This window comes from Chionomys nivalis, chromosome X, assembly GCF_950005125.1.
Source record: "Chionomys nivalis chromosome X, mChiNiv1.1, whole genome shotgun sequence".
In the NCBI taxonomy this organism is placed as follows: domain Eukaryota; kingdom Metazoa; phylum Chordata; class Mammalia; order Rodentia; family Cricetidae; genus Chionomys; species Chionomys nivalis.
This window is the reverse complement of record NC_080112.1, coordinates 992,469-1,012,144: the sequence shown is the minus strand read 5'-3', so window position 1 is coordinate 1,012,144 and position 19,676 is coordinate 992,469. Positions and strand designations below refer to the sequence as shown.

Genomic DNA, 19,676 nt, shown 5'->3' with positions numbered 1-19,676 from the left:
GCTGAACAAGATTACCTACTCTGTCAGCTATCTAACATCATCATTCCCTCAGCTATGGATGCCTCAATTCTTTCTGATTTATTTCCTCTCCTATAAATTCTCAAAATTTCCTTAAGATAGACCTGGGGTCAATGAATCTCTTTTTTTAATCTGTTTTGTTTTCATTGTTTTGTTTTGTTTGATCTAGTGTAATCCCATTGGTTAAAAATTCTTTCACTGTCTACTTTAATTAGCATATTCAAACAGGCAACTGGAACCTAGTCCACTGGGATCCTCCCTGGAGCCTAGAATTTTTTCTTAAAACTCTGGTGAAAGCCGGGCGGTGGTGGCGCACGCCTTTAATCCCAGCACTCGGGAGGCAGAAGCAGGCGGATCTCTGTGAGTTCGAGACCAGCCTGGTCTACAAGAGCTAGTTCCAGGACAGGCTCCAAAACCACAGAGAAACCCTGTCTTGAAAAACCAAAAAAAAAAAAAAAAAAAAAAAAAACTCTGGTGAAAGAACAGACAAATATTTCAATAAACTGGAATCAAGAATGCTAAAGTAGAGCCACACAAATATGTTCAGCTAAACTTTGAAAAAGAAGTGAATGACATGCACTGTAGAAAACATTATCTTTTCATCAAATGGTGCTGGAACAATTGAATGCCCACTTATAAAAGAAATCTAAACAGAGACCCTATACCTTTCACAAAATTAGCTCTAAGTAGATCTTAGGCTTAACTGTAAAATGAAAAACTATGGCACTGCTACTACAATAAAACAGAAGATCTTGTATCTAGTGATGAAAAAAAGAACTGATGTCATTATTTTTTTTAAAAAAATAACACTATCAAGAGAAAGGAAAAGCAAGAACAAACTAGGAAAAGACATTTCAAAAGTAAACATCCCTGATAAAAGACTGCCATACAACACATACAAAGAACTTTTAAAATAAACAATAAAGAATCTTACTAAAAATGGGCATAACAGACATCTTACTATAGACTATGTACAAATGGCAAATAAGCTTATGAGAAGATACTCTACATCACATGATATTAAGGAAATAAAAATGAAATAACCAATAGAATGGCTAGAAGTCAGACTACTGACACCACCCCATACTAGTGAAGATGTAGAGTGAAAGGAACTATAATTCCTAGCTGGTAAGAATTCAAAATGATATGATCACCTTGGAGGATAGTATGGTAGTTTTATGAAAACCTAAACCTATTTTCAACCATATGGCCCAGCGTTTGAATTCCTTATTTATCCAGAGGAATTAAAAATTTATCAACATACAAAAACTGCAATAATGTTTACAATAGCTTTATTCATAAATTGATATAAGAGTTAAAAATAAGAACTGGTGTTAATACTATCTGCAGATAATATATCTAAATAAAAACTTAAAAACTCTACATATTAGAAAATCTGGATATGGTATCAAAACACAAAATCAATTTGAATTTCATACAACATCAAAAGAGACAAATAAAATGAATTTGACATTAAATATAAAATAGTAAATACATAAAAATATATTATAAGGAACTCAAAGACTTAGCAACAAAAAAAGCAAGTTATTCAACTTTAAAATGATCAAGAGTCTGGAGAGATGGTTCAGTGGTTACAATCACTAGCTGCTTGCAGAGCACTAAGGTTCAGTTCCAAGAACCTACATATTATCTCACAACCATCTATAACCCTAGTTTCAAAGGATCTTACGCCTTCGTCTAGCCTCTGCACGCATTGCACAAACATTGTGCATAGTCATACATGCAAACAAAATACCCATACATATAAAATAAAATTAAATAAACCTTCAAAAAAGATTAATAGATATTTTCAAGAAGGCAACAGATGGCCAACAAATATATGAAAAATGTTCAACATTGTTAACCATCAGAAAGTTCAAAATTAGATTATCAACTCAGCCCAGCTACAATAACAACCATAAAAAAAAATCACAAGTTCTGGTAAGAATGTGGAAAAAGGAAAATATTTACCAGTTATAGAAATGTGAATTAGTGCAGAAATGATGGAAAATGTGAAGCTTTCTTCAAAAAATTAAAAATGGGCTTACTATATGATCCAGCAGTTCCAGGACCAGGATTATATGTCCAAAGGAAATGAAATTAGTTTGTCAAAGAGACAACAGCAGTCCCACAATTACTAATATATGTTAACAGCAAAATGTCCATCAACAGATAAAAGTAAAAATGTGTCATATGCATGCATGCACACACATTTGCATACATACATAAGCACACACACAGGATCATTTATGCACACAGTAATATGTACATGTATACAGTGGAAGGTCTTCAGCCATAAAAATGGGAAATTTTTAAAATTTGAATGGATATATCAAATAAAAGCAACCAGATAAAGAAAAACTGCTTCATGATCTTACATGTTAAATCTAAAGTGGTTAACTCATAAAATTTGGGCCTAGCCCTGTGGTTGCCAGGAACATGGCAGTACAAGGAAATGAGATGTTGATCAAAAGGTCTAAACTTTTAGCTACAACATAAGAAAGTTCTGAGGATCTAACGTAAAACATGGATAGCTATGGGTGTGATAACTAATCTGTGATCATCCTTACAAATTGTATATGAATAAAAGGAGGTGCAAGGATTTTCTGATTTCTATCAAGACAGAAAGAGTCAATGATTAAGAAAGTGTGATGCTGGTACAAGCTGAATTGCAGAAGACAGAAAGCAGAACCAAACTGAGACCCTTATACACATGGGTTTCATTTATGATAGAGGGAACAGAAGAGCCTGTTTAATACAGGGAGACCCATCCTGGGATAGACATCCAGAAGAACAAAAATGGGCCTTTCCCAATTCTGTCCCCATACAAACACCATATCCAGGTGGATGGCAAAGGAACAGGATGTCAATTTCCATTTTCCCTCTGCTTTGTCCAACCCAATTTGTTTCTACTCTTCACTGTTGTTTCATGGTCAAAACCCCTATTTTCATCTATTTTACTGTTTTTCTTTATCCAAAAGAACACAACCTGGCTGTTTCATGTTTGTCTCAAGACTGAATTCATTGTCACACTCCACAATTCTACTAGCTTTATTCACTCCAGTTTCTAATTTTGGGGGTGGTGTTTCAAGACAGGGTTTCTCCATGTAACAGCTCTGAATGTCTTGGAACTCACTCTGTAGACCAGGCTGGCTTTGAACTCAGAGATCTGCCTACTTCTGCTTCCCAATTGCTGGATTAAAGTCATGCACCACTACTGTCCAGTTTTAGTTTCTAAATTTTTCTTACCAACTTCTATTTGTCCCCACTTTTTGTTACTATTCCATGCATTTAGAACCTTTGTGCAAACAGCACACACACATTTCACTGGAGTTATCTGATATGTGATGCTTAGTTACATCACTAAAGGACTTTGGGTGTTTCCAGAGTGACATATTTCTTAATCAGAATGAGAGATTTGAAAACCAATTCACCTTCCTTACACTTTGACTAACTCCTTTGATATATATTCTTAGTAAATAATAGTGTGGGATTGTATTTGGGAGGAGGGAGCAAGAGAAAATGAGTTTGTTTTTTTTAATCTGTCTAAGATCCATAGATGTAAGAGAAAGGAATAAGTGAATTGGGATGCTGAATGAGACTAACACAATTGATAAGTAATACAAGGAGCTATGATCTACAATTTTTAAGATCATTATGCAGGTGAGAAACAGAGAAGAGAATGGAATCAAACTGAAGCAAAACCACATACATGTCTTCAAGTGACTCCAAACAAAAATCAGCAAGTCAGTCTCAAATGAACAGATTACAAACTGGGCAAGGGCTCACATTGGACAGGGGCTCTGACCTTTTAAATATCTTTACCAACCTAAGACTCTTCCCTGTTGCCAGGCTCAAAATAGGGGTGGAGGTACCGAGGAACAGGAGAGTTCTATGTGTTCTCACTGTATACTCTGCTTCATCAGGAGACTGCCATGTGGACATAAGGTATGAGGATAGTACTTGCCTATAATTATGTACCTGAATACTAATACCCAACTCTTACCTTTCCATGACCCGACATGGTCTAAACCAGAGAGAGAGATTCTTCTTGGTGCCATAGTGTACCCTGGCTTCTTGCTACTGCGGTACCCAGTCAACAGGAGCTGATCTTCCTGGCGCCGTTCAGAGAGATAACTTGGCTTAGGAGGGCGAGGAGGTGGAGTATTGGACATAATGCTTAGTTCTTTTGCCCCACTGGGTAAGGACACTTGCTTTTTTTCTACATGAATTATGGGGTTTAAAGAAGATTCCAGAAATGGTGAAGAAGACATGTGGTTCCTGGATGGGACATTGATTTCTCTATTCCAGATTAGAGCAGGCTGGGGCCTTGTGGAAGGCACATCCTGAGATCCATTCCCTTGGTGCAGGGGTTGGATCAAAGTATTAGAGGTAAATGGCTGCAGACCATCAAGAAAAACATCATCAAAAGAAGTCTGTTCCAATGAACGGTCTGAATTTGACCAGCTATCGCATCTGGTGGGAAGACTGAAGAAAGAAAAGCATATAAATTTGATTGATATATGGACATCCACACACAAAATCCACATATACCTCATTCTAAGTTGCCATATGCCACCCTTTTTCTACTTGTAGAGACATTCTTTTCAAAATACACATTTATACCAACTCCTTAGTGCAGAAAAAAGTGTGCTGGATTTTTTCATCCTATGTAGCATTAGATGAGTAGGAAATGCAAGGTGAGAAATGAAAGCCACAATGCAGAAACCCATGACTCATTTTATTTAGAAAACTACTTCATCTTTAATAGTGATATTGATAATGATCTGCCCTCATCCTTTGCAGTAGTAAAAAAAAAAGATGAGAGTATACCCATCTACTAGAAAACATTCTTGTTAACTGATTTATTTGTCTATGTTCTTTCAGCACATCTCAGATACAGATTCTGCAAAAGTCAGTGTGAGCTCTATGAACAGAGTAGAACATTCTAGAAGGCCCAACTGAGTCCTAAAAGTAAGCATACCTGGTATGGTGTAGTCTTCCAGTCTCACAGTTGGACAGGATCAGATAATCAGGAAGGAAGAGAAACTCTGACTCACTTCTGTTTTCCTCAGTGGATACTGTATTAGTGTTTGGGTCATCTTTTGGCAAGGCAGAGTTGGCAACATGGGCGGTATGAAGTGAACTGGCAGGGGATGGCTGGAGGGAGGAGGGCATGGGAGAAAGACTCTCCACAGAATGTGCTGGAAAAATCATTTCCCAGGTTAGTGTTTTAAGAATGGCTATAACACTCACTCAGTTTCTCAAATAGTATCCAAAAACCAAATAGAAGATGCAAATCACAGCTGGTGTTTGTACTGGTGGAGGCAACCATTTCCTCAAGCTATAAACAATGTCTGGGAAAGAGGACCAGTGTTCCAAGAGTGAAGTGTTGAATCAATTAAGAGAAAACAAAACAAAACAAAAAAACTCAAACAAGCATTCTTGGCTTGAAAACCTGCAGTTCAATAGTCTACATACAGCTTAACAGTCCTCAGCAGCAGAGTTGAATCATTTTATATATATATATATATATATATATATATGCATATACATTTAATGTATTCATGCATAACAAATCTATATGTATATACTAATATACATATATGCATTCAGGCATATAAATATTATGGTTTGGATATGTCTCTCCCCTCCAAAAGGCTCATATGTTGGAACTCTGATACTGAGTATTGAATCCAATCACTGAAAAGTGACTGGATCATGTATATTTCCATTTAAGAATGGATCAATCTACTGAGGAATTGATAATTTCATAGCATTATTTGGAGATTGTGGAAGCTTTTGAAGGTAGGGCCTCCTTTAAGGAAACAGGTCACTGGAGAGGCATATTGGGGGCTGTATTCCATCTTACCTCCACTTCCTTCCTGTCTATAACAAGGCAAGCAGCCTCTGCTAAACTCTTCTACTGCTATAATATTCTGTTTTATCTTAGGCCCAAAGCAATGGAGCCAGTCGACCATGGTTTGAAACTTCTGAACTGGTGAGTAAAATATGAAAATTTCTACTTTCAATTTGTGTCATGTATTTGCCACAGCAACAAAAATCTGACTAACAGAAAATTGACACTAGGGGAGGGGTGTTACCATAATTGTTCCTGAATATGTGGTTCAGATGCCTCTGGAACTGATTTATGGGAAGATTTTGGGAATTTCAAGACCTGAGGTAAAGAAGATCTGAAATTCTGTAAGCAGAACTTCATGATGACTCTAGTGGGAACTTAGAAAATAAGAATCTTGTAAGAGTCCAGACAGAAAAGACTATACTCATGAGATATCACAAGAGAATGAAGATTCTTCTGGGGCTAGAATTAGAGTTCATGTTGCATAGTAGAAAAGAACATTACTGCATTCTGTCATGCCCTGAGACTTTGTGGAAGGCAGAACACAAAGGGCAACATAACGTTCACTCTATTCTACAAGGGTTGCGGGCTGATTTTAGTCGGGTTTACAATAAGAATCAGGGAACAAAAAGCAAAATGCAAGAACTGAGTTTTTTGTTGTTTCATTTTATTTTTAATTTTAGTTTTATTTTAGTATATAGGTGTTTTGTCTATCTGTATGTCTGTGCACTATGTGTGTGTGCAGTGCTTGAGAAGGCCAGAAGAGAGTATCAACCCCGCTTCCAGATCTGTAGTTACAAATTGTTGTTAGCTGCTATGTAGGCGCTTGAAATCAACCCAAGTTTTCTGTTGAGCCATCTCTCTAACTTCAGCATGCAAAGACTTAAAAAATGCTTCAGTTTGGCCTGAAAAATGCATATAAAGTTGTAATTAAAGAAGTCATGATTTTTAAAAAGATTAGCATCATTTAAAAGAAGTTAGATGTAGGGTGTGTAGGTCAGTGATGGAGCACATGCCTACCAAAACCAAGGCCCTGTTCCCAGTCCCAAAATTTGTAGCAATGACAACAGAAATGTTAAGTACTTTGCATAAGAAAAATAGGAAAGATGTCTTAATGATACCTCAGGAATCATTGTGATCCAACTATTACAGGTCCCAAAATGTAAAGGTACAAACTCATTTGAAAGACTTTCCCTTGAGAAGAGAGTGCTACTCAAGTTCAATTGCCTAGGTATCTGGATATTGCTGCAGCCATGTTTCAAGTAGAACTACCTACCATTATGAACTGATGGCAGACACTAGCATCATTCATGAGAATGTAAGAGTCTTAGGGTCTTGGAGATGTTGATCTAGATTTCAAAGAAAAGCCAGAGAAACCAGACAATGTGTATTAGGGTCAGAATCTTTGGGAGGAGCCCATGAAAGGACAATGTATAAATCTATGAGAATGAAGCTGAAGATAAAAGGGAGAACCCAAGAAGCTGGAAATCATGAAGTCAAGAACATGAAACATCTACAGAATGGCATTGTGGGGGCTGGAGAGATGGCTCAGCAGAGGACCCAGGTTCAATTCCCAGCACCCACATGGCATCTTACAACTCTCTGTACCTCCACTTCCAGGGGACCTGACACTCTCATTCACACAGACTATATGCAGGAAAATACTTATGCACACAAAAATAAGTTAAAATTAAAAAGAAAGGCACTGGGAGCAACCTAGGGAGGAAACCACATGGGCTGTAGCTGACAAGGCTAGAGTGCCATGGCTCTCCAAACCCTGAGGAACTCACATCACCATACCCTATGCTCCAGCTGATGGACATGGAGCTATAGGATTTAATACTTGACTTTCTGGGTTTCGACTTTGCTTGGGTCCCATCCCTCCTTTCTTATGCCCCCATCCTGCCTTTTGGAGTGGTAATGTTTACACTGCCAATAGATGTTGGGTGTATGTAAATTTTTTATGGGGAGTCACAGAGAAGAGATTGCCTCCCGTCTCCATATAAGACTTTGTACTTGATTGATTTTTGAGCAATGCTGAATCTGTTGACAATTTGAGAAAAGAATTTGAGTTTTTTTTGGTTGTACACAGGATAGTCAAAGGATGTGATGTATGATCGTGTTACTGTCTTTATTTGGAGTTTAAATATGGTTTGAGGAGATTTAATAGGGTATCAAATAGAAAGGACTTGTAATGATTAATTTTATTGACCTTACTGGACTGAAAAATGACTAAAAGGTTATTCAGGCACAGTTCTGAGTATAAGCATTTTTACATTTTCACAAATGGTTAAGGGGAGAAATATGTGTACATCATCCAGCGAACTAGAGTCCTGGATGGAACAAAAAGAGAAGAAAGAAGCCCACAAGTATAGGCATTCATTCCCCTTGTTTCTGGCTGTGAGGTGAGAAACTGTAATGAGCATATTTTCTTGTGGCTATCATCTTCTGTCTCACAACAGGCCCACAGCAATAGGCCTACAGCAATCATGGACTGAAACCACCAGCTAAAATAAATCTGCCCCCTTTTGTGTTTGTCACTGCATCAAAAAGTCTAACACATTCTATATACATAAATACATGTTCTAGTTACCAATGACAGGTTCTAGTTATCTGTTTTCTTCAGGTATCCTCTATTGTAAAGTAGAGATGACAACAGCACATCTGGCACAGAGTCATAGGGAAGATACAATGTTGCCTAGATTGTGGCTAATAAAGACAGAAGCAAATGCTATACAGTTGTTTCTTCTTATTGTACTTTCCCTTTCTATTGCTTTATTTACCTGAAATCAATCTTAGTCTGAAATCATTAAATGGAAAATTTCAGAAATAAGGAAGTAGTATGTTTTCTTTAAAAAAATGTGTGTGTGTATGTGTGTGTACATGTTCATGCAAGTGCGTGTGTGTGTGTGTACATGTGTGTGTGTGTGCAGTGAATATTAAGGCTAGAAGAAGAGATCTTTGGATCCCTTGGATCTGGAGTTACAGGAAGTTATGAGATGCCAGAGCAGTGTACACTTTTCACCACTGAGCCATCTCTTCAGTTCCAGAAGTCATAAATTTGAAATTCTGAGGTATTATGATAAATTTTTGTGCATACACTATGTTCTGTCTGGGATTTTAATCTTCTCTCTGTCCAGTATATGCAACAGTCTACACTATTGTACCCATCCAGCATTAGCAGCCCTCTCTGTTATCTAGTTGTCATGGCACCATGGTGATTGTTTTTAAGTAACTTTTTTTCTTAATAATAACATTAATGTGTAAGAGTAATGATCCCAGTAATAGAACTGTGTTAAATAAATGTCATAAAGAGCTTCTGTTAGTACAAACAAGTGACATATTTTCACTTAATATGAAAAAAATCTTATATTAAGTTTGCAAGATTGACATAGGAATGAACCTTCTATTCATAAAATTGTTAAGAAAAATAGGTATTTATTTTGCTGTCCCATTTCAAAATGAAAAAGTTTCTGGTGACAGTCACAATGTATGATAAACACTTATGTAAGATAGAAAGGCATTAAATGTGTGTGTGTATATACTTAGAGAATATGATATACCATCGAAAATAGAGACTCGCACTTTCTGAGGCTTCAGGCATCTAGTAGAGATTTTGAAATCCAACACCTGTAAGTAAAGGGGGATGCTGCATGTGCAAAGTTGCAAGAAAGCCTTTATATCATGGATTTCAGGTGAAAAGGACTTGACCTTTACATTTTCCTAAAAACAGAGGGAATAAAAGGAGTTGTGGGGAAGTTTCTTGGTTTCTTCCAACTCCATAACAGGGCAGGGTTGTCTAGGTTCTTCCTGATTCTTTATTCCTGTTCCTTTTGGAGTCACTGAGAAATATCCTACATATAAGGATATAAATAATAGAATGTGGGCAAAAGGTTTGAGAATTTTTGTTTCACATCACATGATGCAAACGTTAAAGACACTTCTAATCTTAAATAAATAGGCATTGATGATATCTTCAAAAAATAGCCCACCCCAACAACCACCCCATCTATGATCTTCTGGAGCACATGAAGGAGCTGGTCCTGCAGACCCAAAGCTTCAGGATCTCCACAACACAGGGCAGCAACAGGATATCCAAGAAGAGTCTCAGTGAGGGCCCAATATCAAAGTGTAGCAGAAACCAGAAGTCTCGAACCAGACCAATGACTCTTTGCAATGAAAGATATATGGATAAAAGTGTTTACTTCATGACTCACTGTGTCACACTACAGCTTCCATGACAAGATGTTTTCTTTTTTCTCTTAAATTCTATTTTAATTTATTGAGGAGGGGGCAGTTGCAAGGGCAGAGGGCAGATACAAAGGGATGGGAAATGAATGAGATCAAGAAGCTTAATGTGAAAAACAGAAGAATAAATAAAAAAGAAAGTTAGAACAGTTTGGCTGAAGGTAGAAAATAGGATAGTGGAGAGCCAGCAGCAAGCACCATTGGAAGAGTTGGTCTGGGAGACTCTGCTAGATTTGTTTGATATCAGGCTCTAGGCATGATGGATATACTGTGACTTTGCAAGCTCTATCTGTTGTACCAAAGATAAAGTGCTTGCTGTCACTTCATTTCCTTTTATTTACTAAATAGTATCACTTAACAAGCTTTGCTGACTCATGAAAGGAATACACACATGCATGTTTGCCTTAGAAATGCAACCCTGACTCCCCATTGCCACCTGGTGTTATAATGTGGATATTTCCATGGTAGATAGTAAAAAGAGTTAAGAGTTATTGAAATGTTGAAGTATGTGCCAAGATTAGGAATACATTTTTTTCTACTAAACAAAGAGGCTAAAAGAAGTCAGATTCAAAATTCCCTATTCCAACTGTCAGAATTTGGTGAGATAATACTAGGGTACTGTGATGGCTAATCTTGGTGGTCAACTTAACTACATCTGGAATCAACTAAAGCCCAAGTGGCTAGGTGATGTAGGTGGGTCTTCTTTCTATGTGTTACTTTCACTGGTTAATTAATAAAGAAACTGCTTGGCCTGATAGGTCAGAATGTAGGTGGGTGGAGTAGACAGAACAGAATGCTGGGAAGAAGGGAAGTGAGTCAGATGCCATGATTCTTCGACCAGAGATGGATGTAGGCTAGAATCTTTCCCGATAAGCCACCACCTCGTGGTGCTACAAAGATTATTAGAAATGAGTTAATCAAGATATGATAATTAGCCAATAAGAGGCTAGAACTAATGGGCCAGGCAGTGTTTAAATGAATACAAATTGTGTGTTGTTATTTCAGGTATAAAGCTAGTCATGCGAGAGCCAGGCAGGACGAAAAGCAGGCCAGCTCGCCTCCTCACTACAGCTAGGTAAGGCTGTGAAGGATTTTCTTGTTTGAATCATTTGAGGTGAGATGTCATACCATAAATCTTGGTCACAATTTCTAGTAGCAGTCCACACAAAAAGTACATGGAAAGATGAAGCTTTTACTTTTTGCCTGCTTTCCCTCACTCTTTCTGGGAAGTTCATCTATCCTGCTGCTGAGGCACTCCTTTGCTGGTATTAGAACCTACATTTTAAAGATTCCATTGTAGAATGAAGACCAACTGTGGCATATACATCCTCATGGACTGAACAACTATCTGATTCTTGGCCTTTCCATCAGGGGACAGCCATTGTGTAAGCCACTCTAATAAACACACACACACACACACACCACTATCAGTTCTATTACTTAAGAGAACCTTGACTAATACAGGCTCAAAAAGAAAATCTACAAAGGAAAGTAAATTATAACCCTAGGCTATAACCCTCTTGTATATTACATGGGAATGGTAGTATGTGGAGAGAAGGTCAAATACAAGGGAGGGGAGGAGATGGAAAAATAGAGGGTGTGGAATTAGAAGGCAAAGGAAGGGGAAAAGGGGAAAGGAGAAGGAAGAAAGAATTGAGTTAATTGCTCTCAATGTCAAAAAGTGACCCAGAGCCAACTTTCAGGTTGTTTATTAGCAGAGATCTCCAATATTACAAGTATGGGAAAGTTTTGCCTTTCTACATTTGGAACTGAATCCTACTACTAAGCAAAAGACAGTTTCAAGTGTTGTATTAGTAGGATTAGCTTTGGTAATATACATTAGATTGCCAAAATACCTTCACAGAGGCAGGCACCACTTATTTGCAGTAGTTTTCCAGCACCAACAAAGCATCTTGGACAATCCCTTTGCTCAAGGAGTTCCAACCCTGCTCTTACCTGCACCATCTTCTAGGTGACTGAGATTGCAGACTTGACTGATGCTGTGTACCCACACCTGCATTTCTTCCTCAGTCTTGGCTACTAGGTAGAATGTACGGGTAGTAGTCTTGACAATGAACACAAAATTGTTCTGAAACTCCTTCCTAACGAAGTCAGGGCCTGCATGCTTCCACACAGTGCATTCACTGAGGTCTATCACACGGATAGGCTTGCTGGAGTGCTTGTTGCGATAGTACTCTAAGACATCAGGATTGCCACTCATGCGGCCCCGCCGGAGAACAAACCACCGCTTGCGCCAAGCCTGCAGAAAAAATTTGACATGAAGTTATTAGACCAATTTTTCATGTTTTTTAAGTTCTGACAAGAACCTTATAGCAGGGACAAGGACAGCAAGAAAGAAGACAAACTGTCATTCTAAAGTAATACTTTTTCTTAGAGAGAGTCTTAAAGAGGACACAATAGATTCAAACTCACTGTGTAGTCAAAGGAGACCTCAAATTCTTTATTTAAGGGGCTGGGAGCTTGACTAGTTGCTCAGTGGTTAACAGCATTTGATGCTCTTGTAGAGAACCTGTATTCAGTTCCTAGCATCCACAAGGCAGCTGACAATCACCTGTAACTCCAGTTTCAGGGGATCCAATGTCCTCTTCTGAATTCATAGGTATTAGGTATGCATGTGGTCCACAAACATACATGCAGTCAAAACATTCACACATATTAAATAAAATAAGTAAATGTAGTGTGTGTGTGTGTGTGTGTGTGTGTGTGTGTACTGGACAGTTTTATGTCAACTTGATACAAGCTAAAGTTATCTGAGAGGAGGGAACCTTAATTAAGAAAATGCCTCCATAAGGTCAGGTTGTAGGCAGACTTGAAAGGCATTTTCTTTTTCTTTTCTTTCTTTTTTTTTCCAGGACAGGATTTCTCTGTGTAGCCCAGGCTGTCCTGGAACTTGTTCTGTAGACCAAGAGACTCTGGCCTCAAACTTGGAGATCCACCCACCTCTGCCTCCCAAGTCCTGGATTAAAGGTGTGTGCCACCATCACCTGGCATAAGACATTTTCTTATTTAGTGATTGATGGGAAGGGTGCCATCCCAGGATGAGCAAGCCTTGGGGAGCAAGCCAGTAAGAAGCTCCCCTCCATGGCCTTTACACCAGCTCCTGCCTCCAGGTTCCTGCCCTGTTTTAGTTCCTGTCCTGACTTCCTTCAATGATAAACAGTGATATGGAAGTGTAAGCCAAATAAATCCTTTCATTTCTAACTTGCTTTTTGGTCATGATGTTTCAATGCACCAGTAGAAAACCTAAGACTATATTTCTGATTTTCTCTTGCCACAATTTCCCAAGTGCTGGTATTACAGTTCATAACCATACCAAACTTCCTAATGATACGTTTGGTACTAAAGAAAAAATATACCATCTGTAAATCTGCTTTACTGCAGTTTTAAGGACAGGTCAGTATTGGGGAGGCTAATGATACAATTTATAGCCATAGTTTGGAGAAGGAAGTGAGGAACTTGATACCTTTTTATTTAAGGTATCCCTTCATTATCTCAAGCAACTGAACCAGCCCACATACGTAACATAGATGTACATAACAATTGCTGTAGCAATTGGACACATTGACCCCAAATGGGAATGAGCACAGAAAAGGGCAACAGGGTAACAACAAATGCAAGTGGAGAGATTTATAGCTCTGTGGTTTTTCTCTTCCAAGTGATGGCATGTGTGACAGCCGGATGTGTGGTTCTGCTAAGAGGCATGGTGAGCAACAGAACAGGAAGTCTTCTGTAACTCTAGCTTTAACAATAACAACAAAATTGATTTGTTTTTGTTTGTTTGTTTTCATGTGTCTGAGTGTTTTGTCTGAACACCACAAGAGGGTTTTAAATCCCATAGGACTACAGTCATAGATAGTTGTGAACCACCATACGGGAATTGAACTCAGGACTTCTGGAAGAGCAGTCAGTGCTCTTAATCCTGAACAATTTCTTCAATCTCTGTATCTCTAGTTTTTAAGCCAAGAAGCTAGGGGAAAAATCATCATTTGGAGCACATTCAATTCTCTCTCTATTCAAATAATATGAGATTCAGGGAAGCAGAGACTCTAAAGATGGTCTTTGTTGAAAAGCAAAGACCAGTTGTCAAAAAAGACCCATAAGTATACCTAAGAATCCAAAGCCCTTCTAGGCTGTGACAAGGAATAGCAAGCAAAAGGACAGTCACTGAGTTGGGTTGAGGCAGAAAAGCCCTTCCCTAGATCTGCCTTTACATGCATGTAAAGCTCTGAAACGAGATTTGTCTCTCAGAAGATGGAGGCAGTATGACAGGAGAAACAACAGCATGAATATTTTATGGGAATAATCTAGGAGGAAGAGAAAAATTAATGATTCAAAAATGCCTGTTGCAAAAACAGGCACTGCCAGGCATGGTATACTTTAATCTTAGAATTTGGGAGGCAGAAGCTGGTGGGACATCATGAGTTCAAGGCTATCTTACCCTACTAAGTGAGTTCCAGTTTAGCTGGACTACAAATTGAGACCCAGTCTCAAAAAACAATAACAAGAAAACATGGCTGGAAACAAGAAAACTGAATGGAAGTGGGTCATTAGCAAGGAGAGGAATTCACCTCACTCTGGGGTTTAGAATAGGAGGTGGGAAAACAGTTTTGGGATTAATAGGGACAAAGGACAGGATGATATCTTGCATGCCTGCCAAGGAAATCTTCCAAGGAAGGCCTGGAGAACCCCAAACTTTCCATGAGCCACTTTGGTGAGGAAATGTGAAGAGGAACTTTGTTTTACTTCTTTAAAAATGGTTCCAAAAGAGGAAATCAAATTGAGCACAGAAGCAAGTTTCATGTTAAGTTCTTTTAACATGGAGGAGAGATGACACAGACATTATAATTCATTGATTCAAAAAGTACCAGTTGATATAACAATATGCTACATACTATGCAGATACTGAAGAAGTCAAATCAAACAAGTCACACATCATGCCACTCCCAGTCTTGTGGGTGGCAGGGGAAGTGGGCAGATGGATAATCAGATAATTGTAGTCGATGAGACAAGTGTTGTAATAAAAGAAAACCAAGCTACTAAGAGAGAACACAAAAGAAAGACCCCTGTCAGATCAAGGTCTGGGAAGGCTCCAAAGAGAAGTGGTGACTACACTATGACTAAAGCAATACAGAGGGAGGAGCATGCACAAGGAAGGAAAAGGCATGAAGTTGTTCATAAGTATCTCAGCAGGGCTAGAAGGAAAAAGAGTTACATAAGTAACTTGAGGAAGATACAATGCAGTCTTGATGCTAAATCAAACAAGATTACTAGCATGAGTTTTCCCTAGGTTTTAAAATGTCTGCCTGAGAACTATGATTGGACAAAAGCCAAAATAATGTGTCCTAGGAGCTGGTTGCTAAGTAAGTAGGTCAAAGACCAAGGTTCAATGCATAACAGAGAAGAAAAAGCTTCTGTACAGTAAAAGAAATGACAGGCGGCACAGATGCGGTGGAGACGTGGTGCAGACACGGTGGAGACGTGGCGCAGACATGACAAAGGTGGCGCAGACCCGAAGGTCCAAGCATGAAACAGTGAAGCCCACACTGAGAGCAGATCGTCCCACTACAATTAAATCAAGTAGGTTTTTTAGTGGCTGGCCTGCAGAGTGGTAGGCCTTTTATTGGCGAGGTCCCTGGTGAACAGGGAGCCTGGTCCTGTCCCTGAAGACCCTCCTGAGTGGTGAGAGTGTTCTTGGCCCACAGAGGGACCCAGGAAACAAAGCAGGGGCATTCACCGACCCCCTTGACTCCCTGGTCATTCTATGGGGGCTGCTCCCCTCTGCTGGGGCTGCTCCTCCTCTGCTGTGACCTCTCTCTCCCTGGCCCATCCCAGCTTGCGCCCAGGGACTTCCTTCCTTCTTCCTCCCTTCTGCGGGGCCGCAGGATCACCCAGTTCAGCCTGTTTGGGTGCTGGGTCAGGTGTGTGGGGCAGAGGGCAGCGGGAGTTTCTTTGTTTTGGTGGCTGCCCTGCAGAGTGGTAGGCCTTTTGTTGGCAAGGTCCCTGGCGAACGGGGAGCCTGGTCTTGTTCCTGAAGACCCTTCTGAGTGGTGAGAGGGATCTTGGTCTTCAACGGGAGCCAGGAAATGGAGCAGAGGCATTTTGTAAGCAGGGCCCCTGGCCAGCAGGGAAACCTGATCCTGTTTTAGAAGACCCATTAGATAGCATCGGTAGGAAGAGATGGGCAGGTGCCAAGGCAAGAATTCACCCAACAATCCGAAAAACAATATGAAAACACCAGAACCCAATGATCTTACATCAGAAGGACTTGAACACCCTAACACAGAAGAAGTGGAAAAAATTGACTTTATGAAAACAATAGAGTCCCTTAAACATCATGTAAAAAATGCCCTTATAGAAATGGATGAGAAGTATAACAAAAAGTTTGAGGAAATGAGTAAATACGTAAATGATACCCTGGGAAACCAAGAAAAAACAATCAAACAGGTAATGGAAACAGTTCAAGAATTGAAAACTGAAATGGAATCAAGGAAGAAAACACAAACTGAGGACTGCTGGATATGGAAAATCTAGGTCAACAAGCAGAGACTACAGAAACAAGCATAATCAATAGAATACAAGAGATAGAAGAAAGAATCTCAGATTCTGAAGACACCATAGAGAAAATAAGATCAAAGAAAACAGCAAAGGCAACAAAGTCTCATCACAAAACATTCAGGAAATCTGGGACACAATAAAAAGACCACACCTAAGAATAATAGGGATAGAAGAAGGAGAAGAGTCATAGCTCAAAGGCTCAGAAAATATTTTCAACAAAATTATGGAAGAAAACTTTCCCAACATAAAGAAAGATATTCCTTTGAATATTCAAGAAGCATACAGAACACCAAATAGACTGGATCAAAAAAATCCCCTTGCCATATAACAATCAAAACACAAAACATACGGATTAAAGAAAGAATATTAAGAGCTACAAAGGAAAAAAGGTCAAGTAACGTATAAAGGTAAACCGATCAGACTTACACCTGACTTCTCTATGGAAACCATGAAAGCCAGAAGGTCCTGGATAGAGGTACTACAGTAACTAAGAGACCATGGATGCAAGCCCAGACTACTATACGCAGCAAAGCTATCGTTCACTATAAATGGAGAAAAGAAAACATTCCAGGATAAGAACAAATTTAAACAATACGTAGCCACAAATCCAGCCTTACAGAAAGTAATAGAAGGAAAATCACAACCCAAGGAATCCAACATTTCCAACACTGCCTACAATAACTCAGGCATCTAGCAACCCTTCACCAGCACAACTCAAAGAAGGGAGACACACAAACTCTACTACCAAAAGCAATAAGAATAACTGCAGTAAACAACCACTGGTCATTAATATCACTTAATATTAATGAACTCAATTCACCTATTGAGGCACAGGCTAAGAGATTGGATACGAAAACAGGATCCAACATTCTGCTGTTTACAAGAAACACATCTCAACCACAAAGACAGGCATCTATCAGAGTAAAGGGTTGGGAAAAGGTTTTTCAAGCAAATGGTCCTAAGAAACAAGCAGGTGTGGCCATACTAATTTCTAACAAAACTGACTTCAAACTAAAATCAATCAGAAGAGATCTAGATGGACATTTTATATATAACAGGAACAATTCATCAGGATGAATTCGCAATCCTGCATATCTATGCTCCTAATATAAAAGCACCCACTTATGTAAAAGAAATATTACTAGAACTCAAGGCAGGCATCAAACCACACACACTAGCGGTAGGAGACTTCAACACACCTCTCTCACCAATGGACAGGTCAATCAGACAGAAACCTAATAGAGAATTATTGGAGGTAATGAAGCAAATGGACTTACCAGACACTATAGAACACTCCACTGAAATAGGAAAGAATATACCTTCTTTTCTGCAGCTCATGGAACCTTCTTGAAAATTGACCACATACTCGGTAACAAAGGAAACCTCCACAGATACAAAAAAATATCAGTGTCCACCTGTGTCTTATCAGATCACAATGGATTAAAGTTAGAAGGCAACAACAATGCTATCCCCAGAAAGCCAACAAACTCATGGAAACTGAACAGTCAACTACTGAACTACATCTGGGTAAAGGAAGAAATTAAGAAAGAAATTAAAGTCTTCCTTGAAATTAATGAAAATAAAGAGACAACATACTCAAACCTATGGGACACGATGAAAGCAGTGCTAAGAGGAAAGTTCATAGCACTAAGTGCCCACTTAAAGAAAACGGAGAAAGCATACATTGTGGACTTAACAGCATGCCTGAAAGCTCTAGAAAAAAAAGAAGCAGATGCACCCAGGAGGAGTAGAAGACTGGAAATAATCAAACTGAGGGCTGAAATTAACAAAATAGAAGAACAGAAAACAATCCAAAGAATCAATGAAACAAAAAGTTGGTTCTTGGAGAAAATCAACAAGCTCCACAAACCCCTATCCAAACTAATTAAACGACAGAGAGAGAACAAGCAAATAAATAAGTTCAGAAATGAAAAGGGGGACATAACCACAGACACAGAGGAAGTTCAGAGAATCATTAGATCTTACTAAAAAAGCCTGTATGCCACAAAACTGGAAAATGCAAAAGAAATGGACATTTTTAAAAATAAGTACCATATACCAAAGTTAAACCAAGACCAGCTGAACAATCTAAATAGACCTGTTAGTTGCGAAGAATTAGAAGCTGTTATCAAAAACCAAAGAGCCTAGGTCCAGATGGTTTCAATGCAGAATTCTACCAGAACTTCCAAGAAGAGCTAATACCTATACTCCTTAATGTATTTCACAATAAATAGAAGAGTCGTTGCCAAATTCCTTTTATGAAGCTACAGTCACCCTGATACCAAAACCTCACAAAGACTTAACCAAGAAAGAGAATTACAGGCCAATCTCACTCATGAACATCGAAGCAAAAATTCTCAATAAAATACTGGCAAACTAAATCCAAGAACACATTAGAAAAATTATCCACTATGATCAAGTAGGCTTCATCCCAGAGATGCAGGGCTGGTTCAACATACGCAAATCTATCAATGTAATCCACCACATAAATAAACTGAAAGAAAAAAAAACATATGCTCATTTCATTAGATGCTGAAAAAGCATTCGGCAAAATTCAACACCGCTTTATGATAAAGGTCTTGGACAGATTAGAGATACAAGGTTCATGCCTAAATATAATAAAAGCTATTTACAGCAAGCCGACAGCTAACATTAAATTAAACAGAGAAAAACTCAAAGCCATCCCACTAAAATCAGGAACACGACAAGGCTGTCCACTCTCTCCATACCTCTTCAATATAGTGCTTGAAGTTCTAGCAATAGCAATAAAACAACATAAGGGGATCAAGGGGATTCGTATTGGAAAGGAAGAAGTTAAACTTTCACTATTTGCAGATGATATGATAGTATACATAAGCGACCCCAAAAACTCTACCAAAGAACTCCTACAGCTGATAAACACCTTTAGTAATGTGGTAGGATACAAGATAAACTCCAAAAAATCAGTTGCCTTCCTATACACTAAGGATAAGGA

General features: G+C 38.7%; 1 protein-coding gene across 1 annotated transcript in view; it reads right to left on the bottom strand.

Annotated features, from left to right (window-relative positions):
• Nucleotides 1-19,676, bottom strand: part of Gab3 (GRB2 associated binding protein 3) — a 97,580-nt gene that overhangs the window by 16,638 nt on the left and 61,266 nt on the right. The window contains exons 2-4 of the mRNA XM_057760055.1: nt 12,083-12,386; nt 5,003-5,222; nt 4,025-4,506 (exon numbers count right to left, since the gene is read on the bottom strand). Of these exons, the coding sequence (XP_057616038.1) occupies nt 4,025-4,506; nt 5,003-5,222; nt 12,083-12,386 (1,006 nt within the window). The remainder of the gene's footprint in view (nt 1-4,024; nt 4,507-5,002; nt 5,223-12,082; nt 12,387-19,676) is intronic.